At 40.3% G+C, this 17,144-nt stretch overlaps 1 protein-coding gene across 1 annotated transcript; it reads left to right on the top strand.

Moving 5' to 3' along the window:
* The first annotated feature begins 627 nt into the window (after window positions 1-627).
* On the top strand, window positions 628-1,560 carry LOC148513918 (olfactory receptor 5B12-like). The gene has a single exon (XM_088481334.1). The coding sequence runs from the start codon at window positions 628-630 to the stop codon at window positions 1,558-1,560; it is 933 nt and encodes a 310-aa protein (XP_088337460.1).
* The last annotated feature ends 15,584 nt before the right edge of the window (window positions 1,561-17,144 follow it).

A 17,144-nucleotide genomic window follows, 5' to 3' on the forward strand; every position in this document is an offset into this window, starting at 1 on the left:
CAGTAGGAACTGCTGACCAGCCAGTTATTGAGGTCTAGCTGCTTTGCTAGCAATCATTGGCCATGACACCATAATTGCATCTGAATGAAAGCTGTCCTACATATAGGCTGCAACATAGGAAGCCACCAGCAGCCTGGAGGTGAAATTCTGGTGATTCATATTTCTAAACGTATCTGTGTGGATATATACTTAGAAAAAGGGGGGAGGGGAAGTGTAGTTATAAGGTACACATATTGGTGAGACTTATAATAATTTAATATAATGTAGCTTTTATTTTATTAAATGAAAATATCCCTATCATTAGCAAAATATTAAAATTATGGTGTGAGAAAAGATAAGAAATTTGATAAAAAAGAAGGCTCCAGAAAACTGTATATGAAAATATTTTAAAAAATGAATTACCACATTAATACGTGCATTAGCACTTGTCAACAAACATAAGTCACTATTATATAAATTACACTGTTTAAATTTGTTTAGTAAAATGGCTTCTTGTCAAACTGAAGATGTAACTCATCCACAAATACATTTAAAGCTTCTAGTTGCAATCCCATAATACAGGCTCTGCCATAAGACATATATATATATATATTTATTTAATAATTTTTTTACCATACAGAGAACTTAATGGGCGATATAAACCATACCCAAGTGAGAGTGTTTGTGTTTTCTGGACTCACCAACGATGGAGAACTTGCCCCATTCCTCATCATAGTCTTCTTACATGTTTACATGGTGACTCTATTGGGAAACATCGGTATGATGGCTGTTGTCCATATCAGCCCCGTCCTCCACACTCCGATGTACTTCTTCCTGAGCTACCTCTCGCTGGTGGACCTTTTCTACTCCTCAGTTATAACTCCTAAAATGCTCTCCGACCTTATCTCCATGACTAAGACCATCTCATTTGTTGGGTGTGCCCTACAGTTCTTCTTCTTTGCTGGGTTTGCCTGTACTGAGTGTTTGCTTCTTGCAAACATGGCGTATGACCGATATGCTGCCATCTGCCATCCCCTCCATTATGTCTCTATAATGACCAAGAATATATGTATGTATCTGGTTGTCCTGGCTTTCTCCATTGGCTTCTTGCAGTCATCATTTCAGACCATCTGTGTATTCACCCTCCAATTCTGTGGCTCAAACCTTATAGATCACTTCTACTGTGACGTCCCTCCTCTGCTCCAGTTGTCCTGCTCTGACACTTTCTCCTGTGAGATGACAACAGTTTTCTTCATAGTTTCCTGCGGCATGGGGTCATTTATAATCATCCTGATCTCATACACATTCATAATTTCTTCCATTCTGTGGATGAAGTCTGCTGAGGGCAAACAGAAAGCATTCAGTACATGTTCTGCACATCTTACGTGTGTCACCATCTTCTACATGTCTGTTTTTTTCACTTACCTACGCTCTCCCTCCAATGTCTTTAAAAAACAAGACAATATAGCTGCTGTCTTCTACTCAGTGGTGACACCAATGCTGAATCCACTTATATACAGCTTGAGGAACCAAAAGGTGAAAAGAGCCTTTGTGCAAGCAATTCCCAAGTTTAGGACATAAGTAAATTAATTATGTTCAATCTATTGAGAATATATATGTAGCCTATCTAACACCTAGGTTGGGATAAAAAAAAATCTTAATATAATCCCACAGAATTTATACTCTATGTGAATTTACGACCCAGTAAACCAAACGCGGATGTGTACAGATTATGGTGGCAGAGTTTGGATTTTGTCATTCTACTACCATTTCTCCAGGTTAATTTATGCATCTCATCCATGAGATCAGTAGTTTAAAATCAGTGCACAAAATATAATTGGAATTTCACTAACTGGAGTTTCTATGTTCTCCACATGCTTGCGTGGGATTCCTTCGGGTACTCTGGTTTCCTTCCAAAATCCTAAAATAAACTGCTAGGTGAGTTGGCTTCAGACAATAAATAACCCTAATCTGTGTGTGTTGGTATGAATGTGGTAGGGAATATAGCATGCAAACAAATAATACAATGCAGCAGAGTTCCTCTTGCACAAAACCAATTTTGAGCAGCTTACACCTAGGTGGTTTAACCTCCTCACCTTTACTTATACATAGAACAATATGGACTCAGGGCCTGATTCAGCAAGGAATGCAAAGGAGAGATTGCACGCCCTTGACCGATGTTTTTGCACTGTGCATGTGTATGCATCGCAGTGCTCGTCCTTGAACTAGCCAGTGCAATCGGGTTATGTATGCAGACCACACGCAGTGTGTACTCAGACCCTTCTGAAACTGATAGACAGGAAGTGCTATTTGTGGGCGGTGACCACCCTGGTCAGGTGAACGCAGGGGTTATAATGCCGTAATAGGGGTGTACATAATTAAGGCAGTACAGCGGCATATGCAGCCATACCGTAAGCTGTACACAGAAGCGGGCAAAATCCTGGTCAGGTCAACCACTATTGTGTATCTGCGTCTGATGGTTCTCGATGTTACCGATGTTTACACTATCTTGCGTAATGATCAGGCAGTGAGTAAAGGGAGATGGGCGGCTTAGTATGGGGCTGGGCGTCTGCATCTTGTGCTGCGGTCTCCGTGCGTGTGCATTGATTAGCATATTCTCACAGTGGATGAGTGCGTGTGTCTGCATCTGTGCATTCCTCGCTGAATCAAGCTCTTGTTCTTCTTATTGGGAAAGCATGAACATATATCTCTCAGGGACAGTCTTCAGATGGAAATTAATAATAGTCCTAATAAAAGGTAGATCCGTCATTGTGTGGGTAATTCTAATAACCAAAATAGAAGACTCTTGTTCTTGGGATATGTGCCTAACTGCCGCTCAGTTCAGTTATAGGGATAATATATCGAAAAACAATGAAGGAGCACACTTTCTATTAGAGATTTGCATGGACCCCCATGTTCTTGTTTTAGTTCGAATTCATCATAGTGTTTTGGTTTTTATTTGGTTTTTCCAAAATCATGTTCTGGTTTTGGACCTGGACTTTTTTAAAAATTTATTAAATCAGCTAAAATAATATAATTTTGGTATGTATTTTGTACAGTATAACATTAATTTCCAGTCATTTCTAGTCAATTTGACCACCTCACAGCTCACAATATTGTTCACCAATATTGGCCATAGGCTGACTGGCTAAACTATGCAACAGAGCAGATGTACAAACACACGACAGTTTAAAAGACTATAGCACATCTATGAAACATTGTGACACAGCAATGGCAGACAGGATGTCAGTTAAATAAACTATACGACCCCATAGAAAGAATGTTTTCATTAATCAAGAACTAAATCAGAGGCCCAAGGGCACTGCAGGGAAATGGGGTTGGAGTATGTAGTGGAAGGCAGGTAAACAGGAATGATCAAATGGTAAATGGCTTAATTTAAAAAAAAATTGAGATGTGGCCTTGCAAGAGATGTTATGCAGCTACTGAGAAAAGACCATAAAAAATACCTGACAGTGCAGTTTAATAGAGGTGGATTATGTAGTGAAAGCCATGTAAAAAATAATGATTGATTGATTGATTACTATAATTGAAAAAATTAGAATTGAGATGTGAGCTGTTTTGCCGTAATTGAGAAGAAAAAAGGCCATAAAGGCCACAAAAAATACAATGTTAAAAGCCAAGAATACCTGACAAGGGTTACAATTGGATAATACACCCCTGTAGTACAATTGCGAGGTGCACCAGAGAGTCTAAAGGAACTAGCTCAGAGGTCCAAGGGCAGTACAGGGAAATGGAGGTGGTGTATGTAGTGGAAGAGAGGAAAATGATTGATCGATCAATTTATTAATAAAATCAAATTTGTCAAGTTGCCTTGTATTTTCTTGTTCATATTACCAAATGATACTAAATAGTATGTGTGTATGTAGTGGAAGAGAGGAAAATGGTTGATTAATCGATCAATTGATTAATAAAATCAAAATGACTTATTAGTTGCCTTGTATTTTCTTGTTCATATTACCAAATGATACTAACTATGCTACATAATTTTGTTAAATTTTTTTATGTTTTGTGAGGCACCACATTATTTCTGGCTAAAAATGTGTTGCAAATTAGTAAAGTATTAGATCAATAACCAATAAAATGCTTATCCTTGGGAATTATGTTGTATATAAGGACATGCACAGTTTAAGAAACCAAGCACTTAAGCAATAGGGACCAGGGCTGCCATCAGAAATCATGGGGCCCGATACAAATGAAAAAGGCAGGGCCCCCCCACCCCATTTGTTCTTCCCCCCAAAGGTCTGGTGGACGCAAAGGGGTGGGGTTGAGCTCTGGTATCTGGAGTATATATATATATTTTTTTATTTTTTTTTCCTTTAAATATTAAAAAAGAATAAACAGATTTTTTGTTTCTTAAATTGAGAAAAGCCTAATGATTTACAACAGAACTGTACTAACCTGCCATCCGGAGGTTCAATTACTGTATGTGGTATGGAACACTGGACCTCATTCAGACACGCTCTCAAGATGCGCTCGCTTGTTGCAAAAAAAAAGGGGCGGATATTTAAATTATGTGATCGCACTGCATCGCGTAAGGACGCCCTCTATGTCTTAGCGAGCTACGGCACTGAGCGCTCGCAAGTGTGTTAAGACGCCCCCTTTCCCCTTGCAACACATGTCATCTCCTGGGATTGTTGGATGAATCAGTAACATTGAGAGGCATCGGAGCTGATCGCAGCCCTTGAGGTAGACTTACCCCACCGCAAGCACTGCGATCAGTGCTGGCTGAAATACATGGAGGTGACCTGTACAATGATGCTACTTTGCTAATTATGCACACCCTTTAAACTGCGTTTTATTGGCCTGACACGCCTGCATTCGCAACAACACTCCCCGTTACAAGCACCGTCCCCTGTTACCACCCACAAACGGCACTGTCACTCAAAGCAGCGGGCAGTCTGTGTGCTATGAGTGCACAATTTCCCATCGCAGAGACTGGCTTGTGCACACGCACTGTGAATTAGACGCATGCGCATTGAGCAACAATCGCCCGGCAGTGAGTGATCGCTCCTTAGCGACAGGGTCTGAATCAGGCCCAGCACGGACATGGCAAGGGGGCAGAGGTGCAAATAGAGAGAGGCACACTTAAGTAAAGGACACAGATGGGATAGGAGCAGAGTCAAAAATGGGAAGCGGGCAGAGGCAGAGATGGAGAGGGGGCAAAGGCACAGCTATGAGGGAACTGGGGCACAGATATGGGCACATATGGGGAGAGTACAGAGATAGAAATTTGGGGAGGGGGGAGACAGAAGCAGGATTCATGAATATTACAGGGGACAGTGGGTCAGATTGTATAGGAGGGGGAGGGGGACAGAGCAGGATTCAGAAATAGTACAGGGGACAGATTGTATAGGAGGGAGGGATGGGGCAGAGGCACCGCAGTTGCTCTCTCACATTTCCTTCCTCAGTGTAGTGCACACAATATCTGGCCAATGAGAGCAGGGGGAGGAGAGGAGGAGACGAGGAAAGCTGAGGGTGGAGCAACTATGGAGGCAGAGGTGATTGAAGTAACTAATTTGATAGGGTCCTGAGAGGGGAACCTGTCTGTGAGGGGGCCCAGTACTCCTACCTTTATTATATAAGCTGGTCCTCCTGCAGCTGCTCCTGATCACAGTAACAGAAGCAGGACACTGATCAAGCAGCGCTGCCCGGAGAGTTCATTAATAAATGAGTCATCACACACTGCTCAGCTGTGTGTGATGACTCATTCATAGAACTCTCCGGGCAGCACTTAGCAGCCTCAGCTGTCCTGTATGAGGGCAAAAAATTAGCAATTAACTCTGCCTGCCGGCGTCCGGGCCCCTCAGCTGTCCGGGCCCGGTACAGGAGTGCTGGCTGTCCCCCCCTGATGGCGGCCCTGATAGGGACTGCCACCGTTGTGGCTGAAGTGATTGTTTGTTTAGGTGCCCACAGAACAAGCTACCAATGGGATTAAAGGCAGCAAACAATGTTGTTAAGGACCTCCACAGTTGGATGATACTGTCATTACCATCCTCATCCTCACCAGCATCAGTGTTAATATTATCATCATACAAATTAATTCATACCCACTAGAATCCACCATTACAGAAGTCTCTGTACTTTTATATAATAGGCAGGAAAGGTCTACCTCATGAAATTTGTAGTTCATTTTTATGATCATATTTGTTTCCACTTTTTGAGGAAGTAGCCTCCTACGCCAATTGCTCTAAAGGTTTCCAGTTGTGCTCAACATTCTTTTGGAGTACACACTGAAGGATGGCAGCATAATTATACCAAAGAAACTTTATACAGGTGGCTCCAAATTGCCTTTTTTTCCTCCCAGTATTCAAAGAGACTGTCTGATATGCTTATTTGTGTTATGAACCTCTGGGAAGATTCACAGTGGAACCATTACCAGGAATATGAAGCTCAATATAGTATAGTGAGATGATTGATTATGAAGCTAGGTGAGACAATGATTAAGAGTCGATTGATTAGAGATACTTGAAGTCAATTGATAAAGAGTCGATTTATAAGGAGTTGTGAGGACAAGATGGCTCCTAACTGAAATGTGGCCTTGGAAAGTTGCAGTCTTCAGGACTGATAAATACTTAGCAGGTTGCAGCCCTGAGAGCTGGTATGCACTTGGCTAGTTGCAGCCTTGAGAGCTGGTATGCACTTGGCTAGTTGCAGCCTTGATAATCTGGTATGCCCTTGGCTAGTTGCAGCCTTTAGAGCTGGTATGCACTTGGCTATAATATACTTGCTTGCTTGTATATACAGACATTGAATTGAAACTGAAACTAAGGAGTTGTAAATTGTAGATAGCACATATAAACACTGAATTGCAGTGCAGACAGTTGGGTGTTATTTAGCTGTTTGGCCACACATACACAGAGAAACTGCTAGTTGCAGCCTTGAGAGCTGGTATGCACTTGGCTGGTTGCAGCCTTGAGAGCTGGTATGCACTTGGCTATTTGTAGCCTTGAGAGCTGGTATGCACTTGGCTGGTTGCAGCCTTAAGAGCTGGTATGCACTGTGGTATATCAGAAACTGCTGTAAAAGTTTATTGCTTGCTTGTATATACAGACATTGAATTGAAACTGAAACTAAGGAGTTGTAAATTGTAGATAGCACATATAAACACTGAATTGCAGTGCAGACAGTTGGGTGTTATTTAGCTGTTTGGCCACACATACACAGAGAAACTGCTAGTTGCAGCCTTGAGAGCTGGTATGCACTTGGCTGGTTGCAGCCTTAAGAGCTGGTATGCACTGTGGTATATCAGAAACTGCTGTAAACGTTTATTGCTTGCTTGTATATACAGACATTGAATTGAAACTGAAACTAAGGAGTTGTAAATTGTAGATAGCACATATAAACACTGAATTGCAGTGCAGACAGTTGGGTGTTATTTAGCTGTTTGACCACACATACACAGAGAAACTGCTAGTTGCAGCCTTGAGAGCTGGTATGCACTTGGCTGGTTGCAGCCTTGAGAGCTGGTATGCACTTGGCTATTTGTAGCCTTGAGAGCTGGTATGCACTTGGCTGGTTGCAGCCTTAAGAGCTGGTATGCACTGTGGTATATCAGAAACTGCTGTAAACGTTTATTGCTTGCTTGTATATACAGACATTGAATTGAAACTGAAACTAAGGAGTTGTAAATTGAAGATAGCACATATAAACACTGAATTGCAGTGCAGACAGTTGGGTGTTATTTAGCTGTTTGGCCACACATACACAGAGAAACTGCTAGTTGCAGCCTTGAGAGCTGGTATGCACTTGGCTGGTTGCAGCCTTAAGAGCTGGTATGCACTGTGGTATATCAGAAACTGCTGTAAACGTTTATTGCTTGCTTGTATATACAGACATTGAATTGAAACTGAAACTAAGGAGTTGTAAATTGTAGATAGCACATATAAACACTGAATTGCAGTGCAGACAGTTGGGTGTTATTTAGCTGTTTGACCACACATACACAGAGAAACTGCTAGTTGCAGCCTTGAGAGCTGGTATGCACTTGGCTGGTTGCAGCCTTGAGAGCTGGTATGCACTTGGCTATTTGTAGCCTTGAGAGCTGGTATGCACTTGGCTGGTTGCAGCCTTAAGAGCTGGTATGCACTGTGGTATATCAGAAACTGCTGTAAACATTTATTGCTTGCTTGTATATACAGACATTGAATTGAAACAGAAACTAAGGAATTGTAAATTGCAGGTAGCACATATAAACACTGAATTGCAGTGCGGACAGTTGGGTGTTATTTAGCTGTTTGGCCACACATACACGAAGAAACTGCTGAGACTGCTGGAATGAATAAACAAAAAGTTCACACAGTACTGAAGTACAGCTGACACTGCCATAATGTACTTGCAGGGAATCCAAACAGATGCTGAGGTGTGGCAGGCACTGCTCTGGTGTTACTTGCGGAGAATCCAGACTGATGCTGGGAAGTGGCAGTTACTGCTTAGATGTAACTTGTAGGGAATACACAGACGCTTAGGTGTGACAGACACTACTCTGATGTGACTTGCAGGCAAATCACACACATGCTAGGAAGCAGCAGCCACTGCTTATATGCAATTTGCAGGGAGTACACCGATGCTAAACACGAAGAGCTGGACCACACAGGACGATGAACTTCTCACTGGAACCAGAAGCCACAAACAAACACTATAGCTGCTCAGAGCAGAGAACCAGCAGGGGTAAAAGAGGAAAATCAGCTCAGGGAGGCAGAGACAAAACAGTCAGGTAGGAAGACCTCATGGAGCAGCAGACTGGCATTCTTGTCTCCTAGCAACAGGCCTGAGAAAACCACCCAAAGCACCATTGTCAGACAAGGTGCAGCAGCAGCAAGTGACAATTTGTCATCCTGTTATGTGTTTACTTGAGCTGAAAACTTGCTCACAAGGAGGTCAATGCATCTCTTAATATCTGTGACAGTTAGAAAGAAAGACATTATGTACAACTTACACCTAGGATCAACCATCAACCATCATGGTCACCAAAATTATGATCAAATTTCAAGATGTTGACAACCCTTTAATTGTGGTGAAGCAAATAAAAAACTAGATCTACAAGTCAATTATACTTAGCTGTATTTCTTCATTTAAACTCCTCCTTCCGTTTCTCTAGTTGCTTTTCCAGTAATTTAATTAAGGGAAATACTTGACTGGCAGTGTCTGAACTCACTTCATAGGTTACAACTTCAGTAGACATAAATAGAAAGTATTATCCACTGTGCTGGATTAAGGTACATTCCCCCTATTTTCCCTATGTCATGGCTTGTTATGTAGGATTGCATGGCTTGCTGCTGCTCCTGCATTCGCTGGAGCATATGAAGGTTGGATTTCCTCCTGGTTACTACTTCTTAATTTAGTTGGTGGCATGATAAATTGAACTGTTCTTGTAGCCACTGTAATCTTCTATATGTGGTTGCTGATGCTGAATATAGAGAATTTTTTCTGCCCATAGAGTGTATCTTCTGCATGCACCTGTCATTTTTTAAAAATTTGGACCACCAAGTTTATTGTGTGTGTAAAACATGGGACATGTTCAACTTCACCCAGTTGTAATGCTCTCACAATATAGGGGTAAGCCATTTTGCTATGACATCACAGAGTTTTTCTAACAGGTTGATACCGGTATGCCTTTTAATGAAGCCGTTGATACAAAGAGTGGCCTGCCTGAGTTGACGTTTTGTGTCACCTACTGCTGCTGCTGAAGGCGATACACCCAGTGGGCTATCACAGCCATATAATCTTTAGTTTGAACAGTATCGCTTGGCTATATATCTGTGGTTAAGTGGTGTTTAAGTTACCTTTAACCAGGTGTTGTTCCATAATAAGTAATATTCTCCAATCCAGTATACTTAAGAATTTGTCATTTTATTAATTAACTAAATAATTAGATCAAGCCCTTTTAACTGGGAGAAATAATGTATTCCCCAGGGTTAATGCAGCAGTCAACAACCATGGACATTTCCTCACAATATTTATACATTATTACAATATTCAAGTAATATGCCCCTTTTATCCACCCACTAACATTATCAGATAGACAAAGCTTGTTCTTGCTAGCTCCTCCTTAGCAATCAGAATCGAAACTGAAATCCTTTGAGAGATACTCATTGCTTGCTGTGTCCCATATTTAGTCTGAATATTTTTCTCATCAAAAGGACACATATATGGGCATGCTCTCATTCACTTTGTTAGATAAACAGTTTTCCTTGGGAGCGGCCTTAAAGACACACACTAATTCCCATTTAAATGTGAGTTTGGACAGAGAAACAAAATGGACGTACAAATTCCCCAATTATATCTCATGTACTGCTTCATTATACAGCATAAAGCATATGTAAATATGGAATATTGTAAATTAGTCTTCGACAGCTCCACCCTTAGATAAGCACATTAATTACATGTGCTATATCTCATCTCCATCTCTTGTATGTTTTCATTTTTTTAAAGTAGCCATCTGAATACAGCATAGTGAAAAGAGGGTAATTTTTTGCGCACAGTTGACGGACTGGCAGCTTATCTCCCAATGATAAACACCGGATCATAGGCACATTAGTATGCAAAAATAGTTTGGATCTAAGCGCACTGTCCTCAGAGGTATAGATTAAACCTGATATTATCATAATGTATTCATAGAAATTCTTCTTTTATAGTATAAACCTCATTTATGCAATTGATAATAATGGTTTCTTCATCTGTAGTATTATTAGTCAAATAACTTCAACAGTGAATTTCAAGATTTGTATAAAAGTTCGACAATATCCTCCAGTCTGTACAATTAAGCAATCAATTATGGCGGTATTGTAGTAATAGTTCATTCCGGAATATTTTTCATAAATGTCCAACATATAAGAATGTCTTATCATATAAAGTCCAGTATCATTGTCAATAAATTTGTCCAGTTCAATAATTTCATGTTGATTATACAAATATCCCCACTTATCATACGTAAGGATGTTAGCAAAGTTGTTTCCAACATGATGTCTCACTGAAGTATCAATCAGAGAAATGTATTTTTATTCACTGGATCAATATCTCTTGTAAAACGTCTGGCATCCTGCAAAAGAACTTATCACAAATTATTATGAGTTATAACATAATATTGTAGTATCATTTTGCCTAAAAAGGAAATATCTTCTGAATTAATTGGCAATAATTTGTAAGCATACTTTCCTCATAGGTAATAAAGATTATCTGGTAACAAGAAAATAACATCAAACCCAAATATCATGGTAGTAATTAGCATTCCTAATATGTCTGAACTATATGATCTGTATCACTATTTGGAACACTCACTATTAGAACTAATCCCTAGCACTGTATAATCAAATGTCTCATTGTAAAAATACATTGTACATAATAAGCATTTAGTCCTTTTAAAATCTTCCTTACATTGTTCATTATAGCCAGGAATTTAAGGTTTGTTTGTACACAGTAAAGATTTTATTACAATATTCTGACTCATCATTTTCTACTTGTATTGGACTAGTAACATTCCTGTAGTTATTCAGATCTGAGGTATAGTCTGCTTCATTTCATATACTTTCTTATTAAAACAAAACAGAATGCATTCACTTACATATGAAAATAACATAATTATTAATGGTTTTGTTAAGTTATAGTTATCAGTCACCCTTTTCCTGTTTACAACTTTTTTTTTCACAATTCTCACATAGTTTTATGTTAGTTATCTTAGTATTTTCAGTATATTTCAACTCAAGAATGGTAGCATTTAATACTTTACCCATCAATGAATATTTTTGTAGAATTGGATACTCTTTTAATAATATCCATACACCATAGTATACACCTTTCTTCTGGTTTAGTACAGTAAATGCAAATGCACTTTTCAATAGATGATAAATCAGATTTCTGATACCAATCATTTTCCCTACTTAGAAAAGAGGAAGGAAAGGACTTATTAGAATAACCCCATCATCCACACTACTGGATGTGTAGTCATACCAGACCATGAACCCTTGCTCGCCCTCTCTCCAAAAAAAAATAAGAGTCAATGTTGCAATAAACACGATTGTTTCCATCACGCAGCTAAGAAAAATTATGGTTCCTTTGTTATCAGTCTATATCATAGTCTATTGTGAGCAATAATCTCCATCTTGATTGAAGAGTTCTCATAGTCTTATATCACAGTCTTTATAGCTCAGTCTCTATATCAGCACTTGAGTCTGAGAATAAGTCCCCTTTAAGCTCGGATCTCTCTCTGACCTTTTTCAATGTGAGCCATGGATCCAGGTGTCCTTCTCAGCAATCTTTATAGCTGTATCTGTTGTCAGCATCACTTTTGCCATGCCAAGGACCATCCCATTGATCTGTAAGGGAACCAGAATGTAACAAACTTCTCATCATACCATCATAGTCTCTAGACTGTATTTCATCTTCTGCATCAATTGCTGATGTTGGTTGAATATCCTGTTGAGCTTCCCCAAAGTCTTCTTGTTGTAGCTGCTTAGACAATTGTATAAAATATTGAACAGTCAAATTATGTTGTAATCTCAAATCAGTCTTTGGTTTAGTAATACATCTTGATTGTAGTTCAAAAAAATTAATAATAAGGAGAGATTGAGATAAGGCTCAACTGTGATTCTATTACTATGAAGCACCAAATGTAGGCCTTCAAACATTGCCATTCCTGTCTCTTTTGTAAGTTTAACTCATTTGTTGTTTATAACACCATTGTGTGTAACTTTCATTCTATTCCCATCATTTCACTTATTTAAAAAAAACTTCCCCTGTAACTTTCAATAACACTTACAGTAAGCAAACTATACCTTACATACAAATTCCTCCAAAATCTCTTCTCTTAGCATTATGGAGCTATAAATTCAGAAAACTCCAAAAACATGCTAACACTATATTTTAAAACATCCCGAAACCTTAACAAGAACATACTTTAATCCTCTTAATCGACATGCTCCAAATTCTTCTTAATCAACATACTTCAAATCCTTTTTTTTTTCTTCATTGGTAACTGAATAAAATCAATTATCAATAGTACTTTGAAAATGTTTTAGTAGGTATCATATTCTCTACATTATTTATCAATCAAATTACATAAACATTCACGTTTTCTCTTTATCTCTGGCTCGAGCATACCAGTAAGATTGTACAATGTGATTCATATTATCTGCTCTTAAATGTACTAACCCATGAACAACCTCTATAAGGCTTGTAATAATTTTAATTCTACTCAAACACCCATTATCATCTTCTCTTGTAACAATGCTTTAATTTCCAAACATTGACCTCATTGTGAGACGTATTTTCCTGATATTGTCTTAACTGGTCAAATGTGATATCCTTAACCACTTGCCTGGCACGGTTGTATCAGATACGACCGCACCAGGCTGGGCTTTCCCTGACATGGTCGTATCTGATACGACCAGTCAGAAATGCCCACTAGGCGGCTGTGGGAAGCTAATCTTCCCGCAGATGCCTACATCAGAGGGACCTTCTGGTCCCTCTGCAAGCGCGGCCACCTCTCCAGTGTGTCCCGATCACTGCTGGCCACAGTGATCGGGCACCGCCGGCAGCCCCCCTCCATTAGAAGCAGCAGTGCTGCTGCTGTGACCCGATCACTGTGGCCAGCAGTGATCGGGCAGCCATCTCCACCCCCTTCAGTGAACTGAACAGCAGTAGCGGCGGCTCTGGTAGCCGCCGCTGCTGCTATCTATCCGGGCCGCCAGCGGGAGACCCTCCCACTGTGGCTCCAGAACTACAGTGATCACATAGTGATCACTGTGTGTGAAGGAGCAGCAGCGGCAGCTCTGGTAGCTGCTGCTGCTCTGTATCCGGGCCGCCAGCAGGAGACGCTCCCACTGCGGCTCCGGATCTACATGTAGGAGCAGCAGCAGCCGCTCTGGTAGCCGCTGCTGCTGCTATTTTCCCTGGCCTCAGCTCCACCTCCCCGTCTCCATGAGCCCGATCACTGCTGGCCACAGTGATCGGGCAATAAATAATATAACAATGATAAAATATAAATTTCATGTACTGCTTCATTATACAGCATAAAGCATATGTAAATATGGAATTATGTAAATTAGTCTTCGACAGTGGATAGTGGGTACAATGGAATTTTGTAGGCCAAGAATTTATGTCTTTTTTTCATCCTGGTACAGGCAAGTAATTGCTTTTCTGGTATAATGGAACCGAGATGGAATTTCATAGCAGGGACACAGAACCTCAATTAACTGTCTAAAACCAGAATCATTAATGTCAGATATTGGACACAGATCTAATACTAGCATAGCCATCATGGCTTCAGTGATCCATAGTTCAACTGGGTGACAGCTGTCATACTTGCTTCCTCTTGAAAAGGATTGTTTAACAGTGAATAAGTTTTTGAAACTACAGATGTGTTCTCTTGCATCTTTGCTGCTCGCGCTCCAAATATGCGCACACAATCCACCATGTGATTAGATTACTACTAGTCTAAACAACATCCTCATCATCAACCTCCTCAGCTACACAAATATTCCCCTCATCCTGTTGCATTTCCATATTAGACCCTAAGGTAGGGTCTCATCAACCTTAAGCCCCAGGGAGCTTCATGCTCTGTTTGAGCAGGAAGCTCCCCACTGACATCACTGATGATATCAGTGGGGCCGTCCCCAAACGGCAAGCGTTCCGACAGGAACACCTCCGTTTGGCCAGGCACACCCCCGGCCCGACCAGCAAATGTAGTGAGCTGTCACTCAACATCGACAGCTCGCCCCATCTGCTACGAGACCGCTAACGACGGATCACCCGTCATTAGCCAGGTCTCGCGCATGCGCATGACGGAGCCGGCTCCGTCGTGCACATGCGCACTGGAGCAACATCGACCCGGTTGTGAGCTCATAGAGCTAATGACCGGGTCTGAATAAGCTCCAAAGTCCTAGGAGGAAAGTTGAGTAGGTCTGTGTTTGTGTCTGCACACACCATAAAAAAGAAAGTGAAGCTATATATTCATAATTATTTATAACCTCTAGTCTAATGTATATATTATATCTCGATCTCAACTTCTCAAGTGTCACTCAACTGAACTAAGGGCCGGATTCAGCACAGATCACTAAAGGAGGTCAGCTCAGCCAGCATGCAGCTCTCTTTGGCAGTCCTCTGTGAAATAGCATAGGTCAGCTGAGCTCAGTACTGTCACACAGCTCTTTCCGACAGTCCTGTGTGAAATGGTGCTGGAGGGACTTATATTGGATCCAAATCATGCAAGATCCGACGCCGGAGAAGATGATGTTTTGCCTCTTTTTTTAATCCAAAAATGGCGGAAAGATCCAATCCTAGCTCAGAAGCCACTCGGATTGGGTAAATTCAGGCGGGTTTGAAAAAAGAACCTACACATTTTTAATAATAATAATAAGAAGAATAAATTACTATTTTTATTATTAGTAGTAGTAGTAGTAAAAGTAGAAGTAATTATTATTACATTTATATTATTATTATTATTATTATTATTATTATTATTATTATTATTATTATTATCATTAGTAGTAGTAGTAGTAGTAGCAATAGTATTTATTATTATTATTATTAGTAGTAGTAGTAGTAGTTTATTAGTAGTAGTAAATATTTTTATTATTATTATTATTATTATTTATTAGTAGTAGTAAATAATATTTTATTATTATTATTATTATTATTATTATTATTATTAATGTGTCACAAAGTTCAAGAGGGTAAGAAGATAAACAAAAATATTTAAAAATAACAGAGTAACAGAGCATAAATACAATACAAAATTGCTAACAATAATGTATGTAAACAGCTAACAATAGTGTACGTAAAGGCATAAATACAAACATTACTACACAGTCTTCCTGATCCAAAGTAAGTGGTTAGAAGCAAAATAGGGACTTAAGCAACTATACACGCCACCAAGCTGCAAGCAGTATAAGGTGATGGAGCCCAGCAGAGACAGTGACTATTTATCAACTACTGAGGTCATAACATAGATAATAATAATAATAATATAGTTACTCTGATGAAATTCAAATTATACTGGCTGGTGTCCTAGAAGCATGCATTGGAGTGGTCGATGATGGTGTTCCCGGTGGAACCAGGTGCTTTAGATTAGGGGTGTGCACCGGCCACTTTTCGTGTTTTGTGTTTTGGTTTTGGATCTGGATCTTTCTTCGTGTTTTGGATCTGGATTGGTTTTGCCAAAACCACCCTTCCGTGTTTTGGGTTCTGGGTTTTGTGTTTTGGATCTGTATTTTTTTTTTAAAAAGCATAAAAACAGCTAAAATCACAGAATTTGTTGGTTTCTCTGCTCCTATGCTATTATTAACCTCAATAACCTTAATTTCCACTCATTTCCAGTCTATTCTGAACACCTCACACCTCACAATAGTGTTTTCATGTCCAAAAGGTTGCACTGAGGTAGCTGGATGACTATGCTAAGCGACACGAGTGGGCGGCACAAACACGTGACCCATCTAGGAGTGACACTGCAGTGGCAGACAGGATGGCAGTTAGAAAAACTAGGCCCCAAACTGTACATAATGCAAAGAAAAAAAAGAAGTGCAAGATGGAATTGTCCTTGGGCCCTCCCACCCACCCTTATGTTGTATAAACAGGACATGCACACTTTAACAAATCAATCATTTCAGCGCCAGGGTCTGCCACACAACTGTGGCTGAAATGATTGGTTCGTTTGGGCCCCCACAAAACAAGCTGGCAATTAATGTGTCCCTGCACAAACTGGCTCTACGGAGGCAAGATGTCATCCTCATCCTCCTCATCCACCGATTCCTCACCCTCTTCAGTGTGTACATCCTCATCCTCACAAAGTATTAACTCGTCCCCACTTGAATCCACCACCACAGGTCCCTCTGTACCTTCTGGAGGCTGGTCTCCCTGGAAGAGCTGATAATTCATTTTGATGAACATCATCTTCTCCACATTCTGTGGAAGCAACCTCCTACGCCTTTCGCTGACAAGGTTCCCGGCTGCACTAAACACTCTTTCGGAGTACACACTGGAGGGGGGGCAACTCAGGTAAAATAGAGCCAGCTTGTACAGGGGCCTCCAAATTGCCTCTTTTTCCTGCCAGTACAGGTATGGACTGTCTGACATGCCTACTTGGATGCTGTCACCGATGTAATCCTCCACCATTCTGTCAATGGTGACAGTATCATATGCAGTGACAGTAG

This window comes from Taudactylus pleione, unplaced genomic scaffold (genome assembly GCF_031769625.1).
Source record: "Taudactylus pleione unplaced genomic scaffold, aTauple2 ptg000268l, whole genome shotgun sequence".
Classification (NCBI taxonomy): Eukaryota; Metazoa; Chordata; class Amphibia; order Anura; family Myobatrachidae; genus Taudactylus; species Taudactylus pleione.

Excerpts from the sequence above, each read along its gene's own strand:
- LOC148513918 (XM_088481334.1), top strand. The coding sequence starts at position 628 with ATGGGCGATATAAACCATACCCAAGTGAGAGTGTTTGTGTTTTCTGGA.